The sequence below is a fragment of the Cinclus cinclus genome, chromosome 1 (genome assembly GCF_963662255.1).
Source record: "Cinclus cinclus chromosome 1, bCinCin1.1, whole genome shotgun sequence".
Classification (NCBI taxonomy): domain Eukaryota; kingdom Metazoa; phylum Chordata; class Aves; order Passeriformes; family Cinclidae; genus Cinclus; species Cinclus cinclus.
The window spans coordinates 35,863,992-35,877,176 of record NC_085046.1 but is presented as its reverse complement, the minus strand read 5'-3'; the positions used below and the strand labels follow the sequence as shown (position 1 = coordinate 35,877,176).

The window sequence follows — 13,185 nt, the reverse complement described above, 5'->3', positions numbered from 1 at the left end:
CTGTTCTGATCCACCCCTCCAAAATCCTAACCAAAAGAAGATGTGTTTGCTAAATTAAAATTGCCATACCTATAGACAATCATGGAATGAGCTATTAAGAGTTGCCAAAATATATACTTTTTTATGAGCAGGTTTTGATTCATGCTTTATGAAACCAAAAGGTGCCCCCTCCCCTTTCAATTTTACCTGCCTAGACCTGAGATCAAGTCTTTGGATTTCTTTGTTGCTTGTAAGTCTCTTCTGTCTTCCTCCCCTCCCCCAATAATTAATAACCTGAGTAAGGAATGCAGCTCTTTTTTCTGCTTTAGAAGTTACTGTACTTTAGATTTTAAAGATGTCATTAATTATTTCGGGAAAGTAAATCCTTGAGGGCCTGGGCTCAGCTTTTGGCAGGCAGGGCTTTTCAACCCACCCCTCAGTTGCTCAAGAGTGTTCACTGTGATGTCTCTTCAAGCTGACATAGTATCTGGATTTTTAAAGCATTTGCAATTAACTATTAAAATTAGAATTTGGACCCATAATTTTTAGTCATCCTGACAGCATGGGCAATGTCGAGCCTATTGCTGATGGGATGAGCAAGATGTATGTAATAGGTGTTTGAGTAGAGCTGTGTGAGGACATTCACAGGGTACTCAACCTTTGCCTTGACTGATCGTTTGTTCATTGATTTACGTTCTTTAGATGCACCTAAACACTCTCAGTGTTAGAGTTACGCCAGTCTACCTGCAACTGTTTTATCTGCATAGCACCCTATTAAAGGTGAAAATTTATAGGTTTTTTTTTTTTTTGGCATCTTCATTAGAATTAAGTATAATGAGGATGTAAAGTCACTTTCCAAAACAGTTATGAGGCCCGAAATCATTGTGGGAGGAGGGGGAAAACATGCTTTGTTCTTCAAATAAATGCAGTATCTTACTTCAGGGGTGTCTCTAAGGTGTCAGCATGCCCCTTGGTATCTGTGCTGTAATGACGTCTTCTGTTTCTGCTTCTGAATAGTGGAGGAGTCCAAGAGAGGAATGGTGTTAGTGTTGACAGGGTTTTTTGTTGTTGTTGTTGTTCTTGCTGTTGTTTGATTTTTTTTTTTATTTTGTTTCTACACTCCTAAAGTCAGGAGTTATAACACCTGTCCTCCACCAGGCTTTCTTGTGAAAAGTACAAAATTAAAGCATTTTTGGGACTGTGCATCCCACTTTGAGTACTAACCATTTCTGATTGTATCTTGGCAATTTTGAGAACTGTGTCATGTGAATGATTATCTGCATCATATGGACTTCAAGTTTTAGGGAAGTTACAGAATGAAAAAGGAACACAGCATGTTTTCTTCTGATTCGTTTTTCTCCTAAAGCAGGCATGTGTTGTAGAACGGAGCTCTACTTGACTTCTCTTTTCACTCAGTGTTCCTGAGAATGGTATATAGAGTAACTTGCATTTAAAATATTTGCAGTGACGTTCTTTTTTTTTTCTTTGTAGATACATATATATACATAACCACGCTTTTTTTTTTCCTTCTGGGTACACTTAGTGGGTTAAGAGGCAGTCAAGTAATGCACTTCTACAGAATTTTGTATTCATTCATACTTGTTCATGTTTCCTGCTTACCTCTTAACACAGTCACGGCCAAGTGCAAACCCTGATTCATTTATTTTTTCCATAACTTTATTAGAGAGTTAACAAACCACTTCTCCAGTATTCTTTAAAGCAAAATTGCAAATAAATATATATATATATTTTTCTTCTTAATGGCAAAATTTTGGCTGTGGAATACTGCACAAGTATAAACAACATGAGAGATCCTTTAACATAACATGAGAGAGCCTTTAGTCGCTTTGCTCCCTAGCTTTGGAGCTCATTGCCAATTGAAGTAAGGAAAGCTTGGCTGTTGGGACTTTTAAATCTAGACTTAAAAGTTATTTGTTCTGTTTAGCATTTTTAAAATGATTCTATTAGGAATTGTATGTGCTTCAGTTTTAATTTTAACTCATAATGATTGTAAAGCACCCTGGGATGCTTGCATGAAGGGCGCTACAGAAACCCAAGATTGTATTGTACTGCATTGTAATGCATTGTATTATTACATGGTACTGGAGTTGGACCACGGACAATTCATATAGAAAGCATTTGAATACTTAGCTAAAGATAAGGAGTGTGTGTGTGGGGGGGAGGGTTCTGTCTTTTCTTGCTTCTTTTCCCCCTTTTCTGTCAGTTATTTTATTAAACTAAATTAACATGGCAGTTATTCCCTAAGAAATGCCAGCATAATTTACTGCTGCAAAGGGGCTCAAAATGTAAACCAGATGATAAACTAAAAATAAAAAAGTCCACATTAAGATTTAATTGCACTTCCCTTTCTATATTACGTTCTTATGTAAAATACATTACAAAACAGTACATTCTTTATCACTTCCTTCACTTTTAACTGAATTTCATTAACAATAAAGAAATATATTGACTCTATTTTCAGTAATGTCACTTGACAGTTAATCCCTTAACTTGATGTACATATCTTTAAGATTTTTTCTTCTTTTTTTTTTTTTTTTTTTTTTTTAATAAAAAACACGATAGCACTGACTGGAGCCAAGTATTGCACAATCATGTGATTTGCAACTTTCCCAGCTCGCAGCTTTGCCAGTGCAGGTCAATTCACACCTGCCACACTTATGCCATTCTGGTCCTCATGTTGCTTTTCCTCAGTGATTGTCAGAGGTAGAGAGAGTTGTGCATGCGGCTCTTTCCTTCCCCCCTCCCTCCCCACTCCAAATGTGTGGTAAACCTTGTGCATTGGAAGTGTCTCCTCAGGAATTAAATGGAGTTTAATTTCTGTCCATTAGAAAGCTGCTATCCACATCGCCAATTAAGCCTTCTATTTAAAGGGCGAGGAGATACGTATGTCTGCATCTTAATCACTGCTGTGACTGGTTTGCAGAGACCTTCTCTGAGTGGTTCAGTTATTACTAGCAGTGGTGGGAGGCACAGGGATCAGCATGGTTATAAAACCTACCCAAAAGCTGAGCAAATTCTGTAGGTGCTGTAGCGTCACTGTCAGCAGATTTGAAGATGAGGTACATCTGTGTTAGGGGACGCAGGGGTGTAGGCATAAAGATGCACCAGAGGAAAAATCACTTGCCTTGGTAATAATTTTTACCTGGCAGGAGCTGAAGCAAACAGGACCCACTTGTTGAGAGGCAGTGTTCAGAGACATGCAACTCTCACCTTGTCAGACCGGACTCATGGCTTCAATATAATCATAACTTAGAAGAGTTTCTCAGACTGAGAAAAACTCTGAAAGCTTATTCCCCCACCATCACCATTTTTTCTTTTTTAATTAGTAATTAAATTCTTCCTTTTTGTATCCAAGAACCATGGTAGGAGAACCCTAAGGCAAGGGTGAGCTTTGACTCTTTTTCCTTGGACACTTCCTTAAGAGCAGCACAAATGATATCAGATTCCACTGGTGCCTTACAGCAGTGATCAGAGGACAGGTTTTTCAGGACAGTAGCAACATCAGTTGTGCCTCACTTGAAGCCATGGAATAAACTGCTCAAAAGGGAAAAGTTCTGTTCCCCAGAGGTGGGAAAGGGTGAAACGTTCTCCTCATATATACCTGTCTCTTTTATTTTTATTTTGTTTTTTAAGTACTAAGATTTCCTACACTCAGAACTGCAGTTCTGTAAGCTTGCACCAGAAGAGGGGAAAGTGTGCTTGGCTGTGCCACTGTTCCAAGGGATTTGATAATTTACAGTAAATGGTCAGGGAGAAGGATGGGTTTTGTGATGATGAAGAACTGAGACACATGCAAAGGACATTGGTATCAATGGCCTTTCTGGAGCCAGAGAGATTTCAGCTCCATAAGTTTACTTAGGGTGTTTGTATTTGAATCAGTATATTGGGACTTTCTTTGAATTTTAAGGGTTGTGTATTTATATATTTACATATATATATATCACAATAAAATTCCACCAAGATCTATGTGCCAGCTTGCACATCTCCAAGTTCCTAAAGGTGTGTTCCTTACTCTGCACTTTTTGTAAGAAGGCTCTTTGTGCACTAAATCTAATTCAGCTAATTTTTTGGCTTTGATTTTTTTTTGTTTGTTTTCTTTTTTTAAATTTATATATTTTAATGCAACAACTACTCAAGAAAAATTTAGTAAACAGAACTTGAAAGGGTACATATGTATTCCTCATGGAAAGGTAGCTGGAACATTTCTCTTTTGAGATACCTTCATTGAATCCTGGATCTTTTTACGAGTTCTTCAGAGCATTTATACTTTTTACAAACTCTTGCTATGAAAGATAGCAACACAGAGGCAAAACTAATACCTTGGTTAAAACAGCTGCTTACAATGTCACCTTTACGATCTTACGTAGCGAAGGTTAAGAACCCATAGCGAATTTCATACTATAAATTACTTTTCTCCTGAAAAATTTTTATGTTTTTCTCAGTACAGAAAGAAGTGTGTTCATGTGCTTTTAGTAGCACATCCCTCATAGAATTTGGGTTTATATGATTAAGAATAATCAGATGTACGTGTGGTTCATAAAGAGGCATGTGACCTGAAACAGTAAAACTGAGACTTAACCATTTAAACAAAGGATAGATTAGGTATCTTACATTTGGCACTGGAGGGGTATTTAAGCAAGCAATTGGAGGCACGAAAAATGCACTCACTAGGAGCAGAAATCAATGAAGTTCAAAAAGCTAGTCATACATTTAAAAAAATAAAAAAAGGTACATAAAAGGTACATTTAGAGGTTACAGAAAGAGATTACAATGGATGTGGTGAAAGATGCAGCACAATAAGTCTGTAGACAAATACTTGATGATTTCTCTAGTTCAGCCACCGGTAACTTGGCTGAACGCAGAAATTGTTAGATGAAGTTCTAGGGTCTCATTTTACGTAAATTCCAAAATGGATGCTGAAAATGACCTCTTTTGACTTTAAAAATCTGCAAAAACTTATGTAGAAAATGGAAAAGAGATCAAAGGAAAGGCTTATTCTTAACACCAAAAGAAATTCAGCAAGACAACTGTTAGTGCTACTGAGTCTGATGACTTCTTGTCTGGACATTGTGCCTTAGGGCTCAGCTTCATGCCAGACATCTGATGCTTTGCTTAGCAGAACAGTGGAATCCGAGAAGAGACTTGCTGAAAATCATGTCCTATTTCCCAGCTAGGAAATCTTCCTTAACGTGGTGGGTAATATTAAGAAAAAACTGAAATGAAAATGAACATTGTGGCTGGGTAAAGATAGAGTAATTATCAACATCTCTATCAGGAGAATGTATATACTGCAGTTTTGTAGAAAATTTTAGCATACACAAAGCCGACTTTAATGCATTAATAGGTCTAAAATGTCTTGTATCACACAAAGCATTTGCATTAGGCTAGTATTAGAAAGCACTTTCATTAAGGACAAGCATCTCAGATAGGAAACAAGGCAGAAGCACTCTGACCTGTCCGGAACTGAGTGATTGGAAAGAAAAGCAATCCACAAGAAAGGAATGCTGAGGGTGTCTCATCTTTTCACCAAACCAGTCTGTGAGATCTGCAAGAACCCACCTACCTATTTATTCCCATACAAGAAAGGCTGGTTGTATCTTGGATTCTTTGAATTGTCCTCTTGATTTCTAGTTTCCCCTAGTCCCATTCGTTGCATCCCAAGAAGAGGTGATTGCAGCTGCACAGGGTTCATGTAGTGAATATCCTAGTGTAGGAACAGGAGCCTTCTGGAGACAGGCTGAGGCTGTCATCATACGGAACTGGTAAGGAAGGATGGATTTTACCCTGGAGTAGCTTAATTCTGATTCTGGGGACCCAGAAGCCTGGGTTGGAACACGGCTTCTGGGTTTATCTTCATCCACCAGAAATTCTGCCTTGTACACCCCAAGATGGTATTGTGGTGGGTGCCAGTGTGGAGAGCTCCTGAAAACATCCAGCTCAAGCTGAAAGAGAAATTTAAAGCAATCTATTCATTTCATAACAGCTCTTTCAAATGGATTCCTGGCTGAAATGGATAGCACATTTCTTACCCATGGAACTCTCACATTTCAGAGCTATGCTGGCCAAGGGACTTGCATAATCAAAATCTTAGGATGTAATAACTCACCCCTCAATTTCATTTTCATTCTGTGACATAAACCAAGAATTAACTTATTAAATACCAGTTATTTTGTATTCTATATTTTATCCAAGTTGTTTTTAGGAAGGGTTTATCCAGGACTTTTACTACTAAGTATCTGCCATTTACAAATCATGTGCGGTAAAATCAGGATTCTTAAAAAGATTTGTGTTGGATATCTGACAATAAAGACAAAAATGTGTTATGTCTCCTTATCTTTTATAGGTTGGGGTTGTGACTTCATTTGCTTTCTTTTTTTTTTAAAGTCTAAGGCACTGTGCCATGAAGCTTGTAACGCAGTTATGAAGTTCTTCAAATCTGAATTAACATTTCCCACCTACCTATCCTTCTCTCTTTTAAGCTTTTAACCTTTGTAGATATAAGAGTAGTATCTTGGGAAGCAGCTTTTATTTGAGCTTTATATATATCTATCAGTGGGAGATGCTCAGAAAACATTGGGAGAATGCTGCTCTGTCATGCATCAACTGGGAATTTACATTACAGAATGGTAAAAATAGTGCAAGGATCCGTTCCTTCAGATGCTGAATCCTCATTTCTGATTTTCGAAATCTTCCCATGTGTGGGTATATTTCTATCCATATATAAATATATGTGTATGTATGTATATATAATTTGGGTTCTTTTAGTTTTACATCTCTCCTCATTATACCAATGTAGTTCTATGTTTACATTAATACATATATTTATAATACTTAAAGACAACATAAGACCGAAAATGAGGAGGAGATAATTTCAGTTTTTCAAAGATAGGAGGAAGAATGAAAGGCATACTAATGTATTGGAAGAAAAGCCTGCGCCATCACTGTAAATCTGCCTTTTACTCGGTTCTAACTTATATGACCAGCATTTGCTATGCTGATCCTTATTCTCCTGACCCTGGCAGCAGTATGGAGGTCAGATAGCCATCCAAGTGCAATGCCAAAGGCACAAACAAAAGTTTTTTTCTTCTCTGCCCATCTGTGGGTTTTTCCCTTATCCCACATGTTATAGGGCATATGACAACAAATTCCATTGCATTATTTGCTATAGTTCAAGCTAATGGACCAAGGAATTTAACATAATTCTTTATATGCAGTTAAACTGTCCGTGTCTTGCCCAAAAAGCAGCTAATGGCTGGATATATTTGGTCTGCTTTTATTCAGAATGGCAGATGATATTTCTCTGCCATGCTAGAACACTAGGAACGACATTTTGCCCTGGTTGGGTTTTTGCGGTACATGGGCTGGCATAGGCTCAGGCAGGCTAAAATCTTTTGATTTGGGGATAATCTTGTGTTATCTGGTTGGGGCTTGAATGTTCCATTCTTTTTTGAAAAATGTTAACGTGGAGCCTCCTGAGAAATAAGCACTCATAAGAGTTCGGCTTCTGTTAGAACTGATGCATGCTATTTCCACGCAAACAAAAGCCCCTGATAGTGGCTGGAGTAGGGGAAACAAAGTTCCTCTGTCCTTTATGAAAAGATCCCCCCCCCAGCTGCCCCCAAATCTTTAAGTTCTGCTCTGCAACTTTATCACTATTCAAACTAGGTCTAGAGACAAAGGCTCATGGCTTTTCTCTTTTATTTTTTTTTAAAAAGCCATGTTAAGTTTGCAGCATTGGAACATGCTTCCCTGCTGGTGTCTAGGGATGTAAAGCAGAGGATTTATGGGAGACAAAATAGAATAAAGCCTTAAAAGTTTGGCTTTAAAAAATGAAGCCAGTGGTTTGACAGATTGTTCAGTAAATGTTCATTTTATTGAGAATTATAAAAAAGGTGCTTAACGCCTCTGTACCATTAATATAATACATTAAAAGGGTACTGTCAAGATTAGTGTTTCAGCTCTGAAAATTGACTGTAGGGTTTATGGGCAGCACTGTTCATACTCTGCTTGTATGATGAGGTGTCTTCTACTTATCACTTCACAAAACCATTATGTTGTTACAAGGCTTTATTCTGAAAAACTTGATAAATAGTAAAACGTAAATAAAATCTCATTTGAAAAGTGAGAGGACAGTTGCTGCCTGTCTTATAGCCAGATTTAGCAGATGCGGGTTTGAATGTAAAACAGTTGTGAAAATAGCCAGTGTCAAACTAGTGCAAAATTAAACTTGTGGGGTGTTCTGTTTTCAGTGTCTGTCATTGTTGAAGTACTCCATTTCAAAAGCATGCATTCCTTTCCACAGAAAAAAAAAATCTGATTCCTTAGTTGAAATTAATTAGCATTCAGAAACCAGATAGCATGTTTTTGGGTATTCATGAGATCTCTGTTTGAAAAAATGTTTTTAACTTGTAGAAATGTGTTGCAACACACAGATGGGAAGAAAAAGAAAAAAAATCTCTTTAGCAAGCACTGTGTGTAAAAGGAATATTACATTTTGCACGCTCCTGATTACCCTGTGTAAACAGTTTTTGACATCTGTCTTTATAGTTTTCGAGGAGAGGAAGACTTTGTTAAAAGAACCATTTTTATACAGCAGTCACCATTTCAGTCTTGCTTTACCTGTATTATGAAAGCAGATGGTCTGCATGTCTTTTGAATATTTATAACTATCAAAAACAATCTCTTGCTATTCACCCTTAGGCTTATGAGATGTCAGGACTGTTCTGGTTGAAAAAAAATCGTCTTGGGTGTTTACAGAAAGGGGATTACATTAAGCTGAAATGACTATACATTTTCCAGTTTAATATTTGTCCATCAGCTGTTTAATCGTATTTAGATAATTGTGTAAATAAGTTGTTGCAGCCCTTGCCCCTTCCACTGAGCAGGCTTGAAGCTTTAAACACCAATGAATGAGTTGCAAAAAAGCTCAGATTTTTTTTTTTCCTTGTTAAACAACCTGGAAGGCCTAAATAAGTTTTGGTTACAGTGCTTCTTTTGAGAAAAATGTTTAATTTGCAAAGGAATCCCTGATATCTAATTCAGCCGAGTTGTTCTAGGAAGCTGCTGTGTCTGTTACTCTCTGCTAAGTCTGTTAGCATCTATTTGCTCTGTGTAAATACTGCTGCCCAAGTACCCCTTCATGAGGCATGAAAACAACCTTATTCTGCCCATATAAAAATAATTTTAAGGTTTTTTTAGGGGAAGTTTTGGGACTGTGGGGGTTAAAAGCTTTTTTGACTGGAAGCTGAGCAATCACTGATAACAGATTTTGCTGTGGTTGGTTGATTTGGCAGAAAAGCATGAACAGTTTTGGTTTAGATGATTGAATTAACCTGATTAACATTGTTTTTGTTGTTTTGCAAAAAGGACAACAGTATACTTTTAGCGATGATCGAGCAACACTTCACCTGGTTGAAGAGCAGTGTTAGAGGCAATGACTCAGAAATGCCTCCCTTGAAGCACCTGCAGCGGTGGCTGCAGCAACGAGCCGGCATGAAAGGCTCGGGTCCTTCCCGTATCTTGCAGGATGCACCTTGCGTTAGATTCTGGCACAAAACAAAAGGTGTCTGATGCTACCATTTTATTGGGTTTTGTTTGATGGGCATATGAAACGATTCCTGCTTGAGATCTATGATATTTCCCCAGGGAGTTCCCCAACTTCTTTGAGAAAAAGATGGTGTCTGGTATTTAATCTCTGGTATTTAATCTTCCAGAGAAAATGGGATTTGGTTCAATCTATGCTGGGTGAACCTCAGCTGAACCTCAGAACAAATTCTACCCCTACCTTCACACAGTTGTTGGATGCCTAATTATAATTAACTTATTTGGCTAAAAAAAGAGCACTTGGGCTGCAGCAGATGGTATCATTCCAGAATAGTGGGATTTCTGTGAAGGTGGCACCATTTCAGATGAGATCTCTCGATTCTCAGAACGTGACTGTAAGTGATGTGGTTGGGGGGAGGGAAACATGGGAGAGGGGAAAGAGGGAAATTTGAGATCTTGAAGGCTCACAACTTGCTTTAATGGGTAAACTACAGGGAGATAAGATTCTGTATCTGTGACCAGTTTTTGAATTCTCTCAATTTTCTTTGCAACATGTGAAAAAGAAATCTGATTATGAGTGGTGCATGTGATGCACTTGAGTATTTGTATGATGTATTTATATTCATCCTTGCGTGTGGAAGGCGTCTGCCTCTGTGCCTCACAGATAAAGAGGATATGTGCAGTAGTACCAGGATATGATGTGCTTCAAATACAATAATTTTTATTGATAATTCAAGACATGGGGAACTCCTCAAGTGTAATGACCCAGGTAATATGAAAAGCTTCAGTATGCCTTAAATCTAGCTAGTGAATCTCTGAAGACCACCGACTCATTGGGTTAATCTTAAGTTTTAGGCCATAAGCGTACCAGACATTTATATATGTAGATTGGCATTAAAATGTACAGGAATTCTGTAGCAATAGGAAATTTCTATAGCCAAGTGTATCTCTCTGCACTGATGTGACTGCATGTTTGATGATAATAAATAACACATAGAAACAATGAAATTCAGTGTTGTCAAGATATTTTCTGAGTTAACAAGGTAATAATATTTTATCTGGCTTGTAAAATTTTGCCTTCAGTGAATTAGTAAATAAATCATTGATTCCTCCTGATGAGGATTCTTAGCGTAGGTAATATCACTTGAATGTTTGCATGAAGTGTTCTCAAAGAAAATGCAGGATAATTTTCATTTTTAAATGTGTTTATAATGTCTGTGTTTTTTGTTTTTTTTTAAACCTACTTTGAAGAGCAGGAGTAGCATCACAGTGTTAGCCATCAAAGCTCAAAATTCACATTGTGTCATAGAAGCTAAAATTCCCAGCAGTGTTTCTTAAACAGACCAGTCCCCTATTTGGTTGTAAAGTAACTGCATTAAATTTATTCCTGAAGAAGCAGGGGATGTGTTGCAAACTGCCATGTCATTTGTGTATTGTTTTTTGTAAAATGAGATGGAAGGGAGCACTAGAAAATCTTGAACAAACATCTTCAATAATAGGTAATTTACTAAAATTAATATGCATGTTTTCATACTGTAAGTTAGTTGGGCAGAAGAACACATCTGAAAGGGGCAAAGTAAGAGAAACCCACCTTGAAGCCTAAATGACATCTGCAAAATACACATGAGTGGGGGATGATGGCCTCTGACAGGTGCAGTTCCCCATTTTGCACATACAGTTCTGCAGTTTCTGCAAGTAGTCTGTGCAGTCATATAATTTGCTAGTTCAGATCCATAGGACTTTTAAAATTATGTCTTAGGTACCGTGTGCCCATGTTCAAAATGGTTTAACCTGTAAAAGGTCTCAAAAGATAATTTTGTACATATTAGACATTAAGTATACTGCTTTTATACTGGAAGTTGAAACTGGGTTCGGCTGAGCTTGTTTCTGGTCATTCAGGCTAGATTTGTGGTAGTCCATAAAAAAATTTAGCTCTCCTTTTAAACCACTGACAAAAGGCTTCTAGCTAGTTTCAGAAATTGCAAGAATTTTGGTGATTTGGAGAAACATTAAAATACCTGCTTGGTGAGTAGGGGATATCCACATTTGGAATAAATAATGCTGCCTCACTCTAGCAGTTGTGAGCTTCCACAAACAGCTTGCTACTGAGTAATACCTTTGAAAATGGTTATAATGAACTTCAGTAAGATCAATAATGAAGGTACATGTAGTCAGAAACTGAACTAGGCTTTTAAAAGAAGACTTAGAGTAACATTTATTGTATTTTTACTCCAGACTCTTCCTTCCTGTGGCTGTTGCAGTTGATGTAACAAAGGGTTGATGCTCTAAATGATTCTTAAGACAGCACAAATGTATCTAAATGTTACATGCTGAATAGTGAAGAAATGTAGTAATCAAGGCTTTGTCTTCTTGACTGCCATTGCTGTTTTGATACAGTGGACAATTCTTGTAGTTAAGCCAAAAGTAACTTCTTTCCACATAGAAATTTAAAGAGTGGCAAAGTTCAGTCTGTTGAAATTATATTTGCTAATTTTGTTGTTTATACATCATACACTGAGTGTAATTTTCAAATTGGAGCATTATCTCATTTTGCAAGGCTTAGTTTTAATTGATTTGTAAAAGAATGTACTGGAACTGAAAGTTTTATGCACTGTAAATTCTACTATTTTAAAATTGGTCATAACTGAGCAGAAGGTAAATTTCTCACTGTAGCTATCTGATATCTCGAGAACCTTTGAGAAAAAAATCATCTTGATTTTCCTTTGGTCTATTTTACAGCTAATATTCAGTTACAGAATTAGACATGACAATAAGCTTTTCATAAGCCTGTTTTTGCATATCACTTAAAATACCCTGTTTAGGAAAAACAAGGCTGGGTTCATTTTGGGTTATTAGACACATATTTTATTCTACCATAAACCCCATATTTTATCCTGTTCATAGGTCATTCAGATGAAGTTTTATCCTATGATTTTTTGGGGTCTACTCTGTGATAGGTGGCACAGAGGAACTGGACGTGGGTAACATGGGTCACTGCTTGCATTTGTAAAGGCAGTGTAGGAATTGTATGCCTGTGTGGGTATGTGAAGGGTCAATCAAAAAAATTTAAAAGCAGAAATAGGATGAGCAAAATTCACTTTCAAGATTAGCATCTTCTGTCCAGAGCCCATCCCATTGCATGATGTTTCTTGGTCAATAACTTTGTTCTTCCCTTAGTATATCTGCTATTTTTGCTCCCATTTACAATATACCTTGGTTTGTTTTCATGCTCAGTTAATGAGTTTTTTAAAGGGCTTTGGATGATAGGATTTTAAATGCAATATGTTTCTCAAACTTTAAAAATATAATGGTTCAACAACTGAAATAATTTCTGCTTTGACTCGTACTACTCTCTATTACAGATTTTTTTTTCTTCTCCCCTTTTCACACAGAGTATGATTTCTTCCATTGTGAACAGCACTTACTATGCAAATGTCTCAGCAGCAAAATGTCAGGAATTTGGAAGGTGGTATAAACATTTCAAGAAGGCAAAAGATATGATGGGTAAGCAAAAAAAAAAAATTGCCTTGATGGTGGTTACATACCATTATGTGTCACATTGAGGTCTGTCACAGTCATATAAGAAGCCAGTTCCCTTCATGATAAGTTTAGGATGCTTTTGATGAGTCGATGTAGAAAGTA

General features: G+C 37.1%; 1 protein-coding gene across 1 annotated transcript in view; it reads left to right on the top strand.

The window, feature by feature from the left end:
• SATB1 (SATB homeobox 1) overlaps positions 1 to 13,185 on the top strand; it is a 73,357-nt gene that overhangs the window by 13,764 nt on the left and 46,408 nt on the right. Inside the window, exon 7 of the mRNA XM_062496201.1 lies at positions 12,936 to 13,047. Coding sequence (XP_062352185.1) covers positions 12,936 to 13,047 — 112 coding nt within the window. The remainder of the gene's footprint in view (positions 1 to 12,935; positions 13,048 to 13,185) is intronic.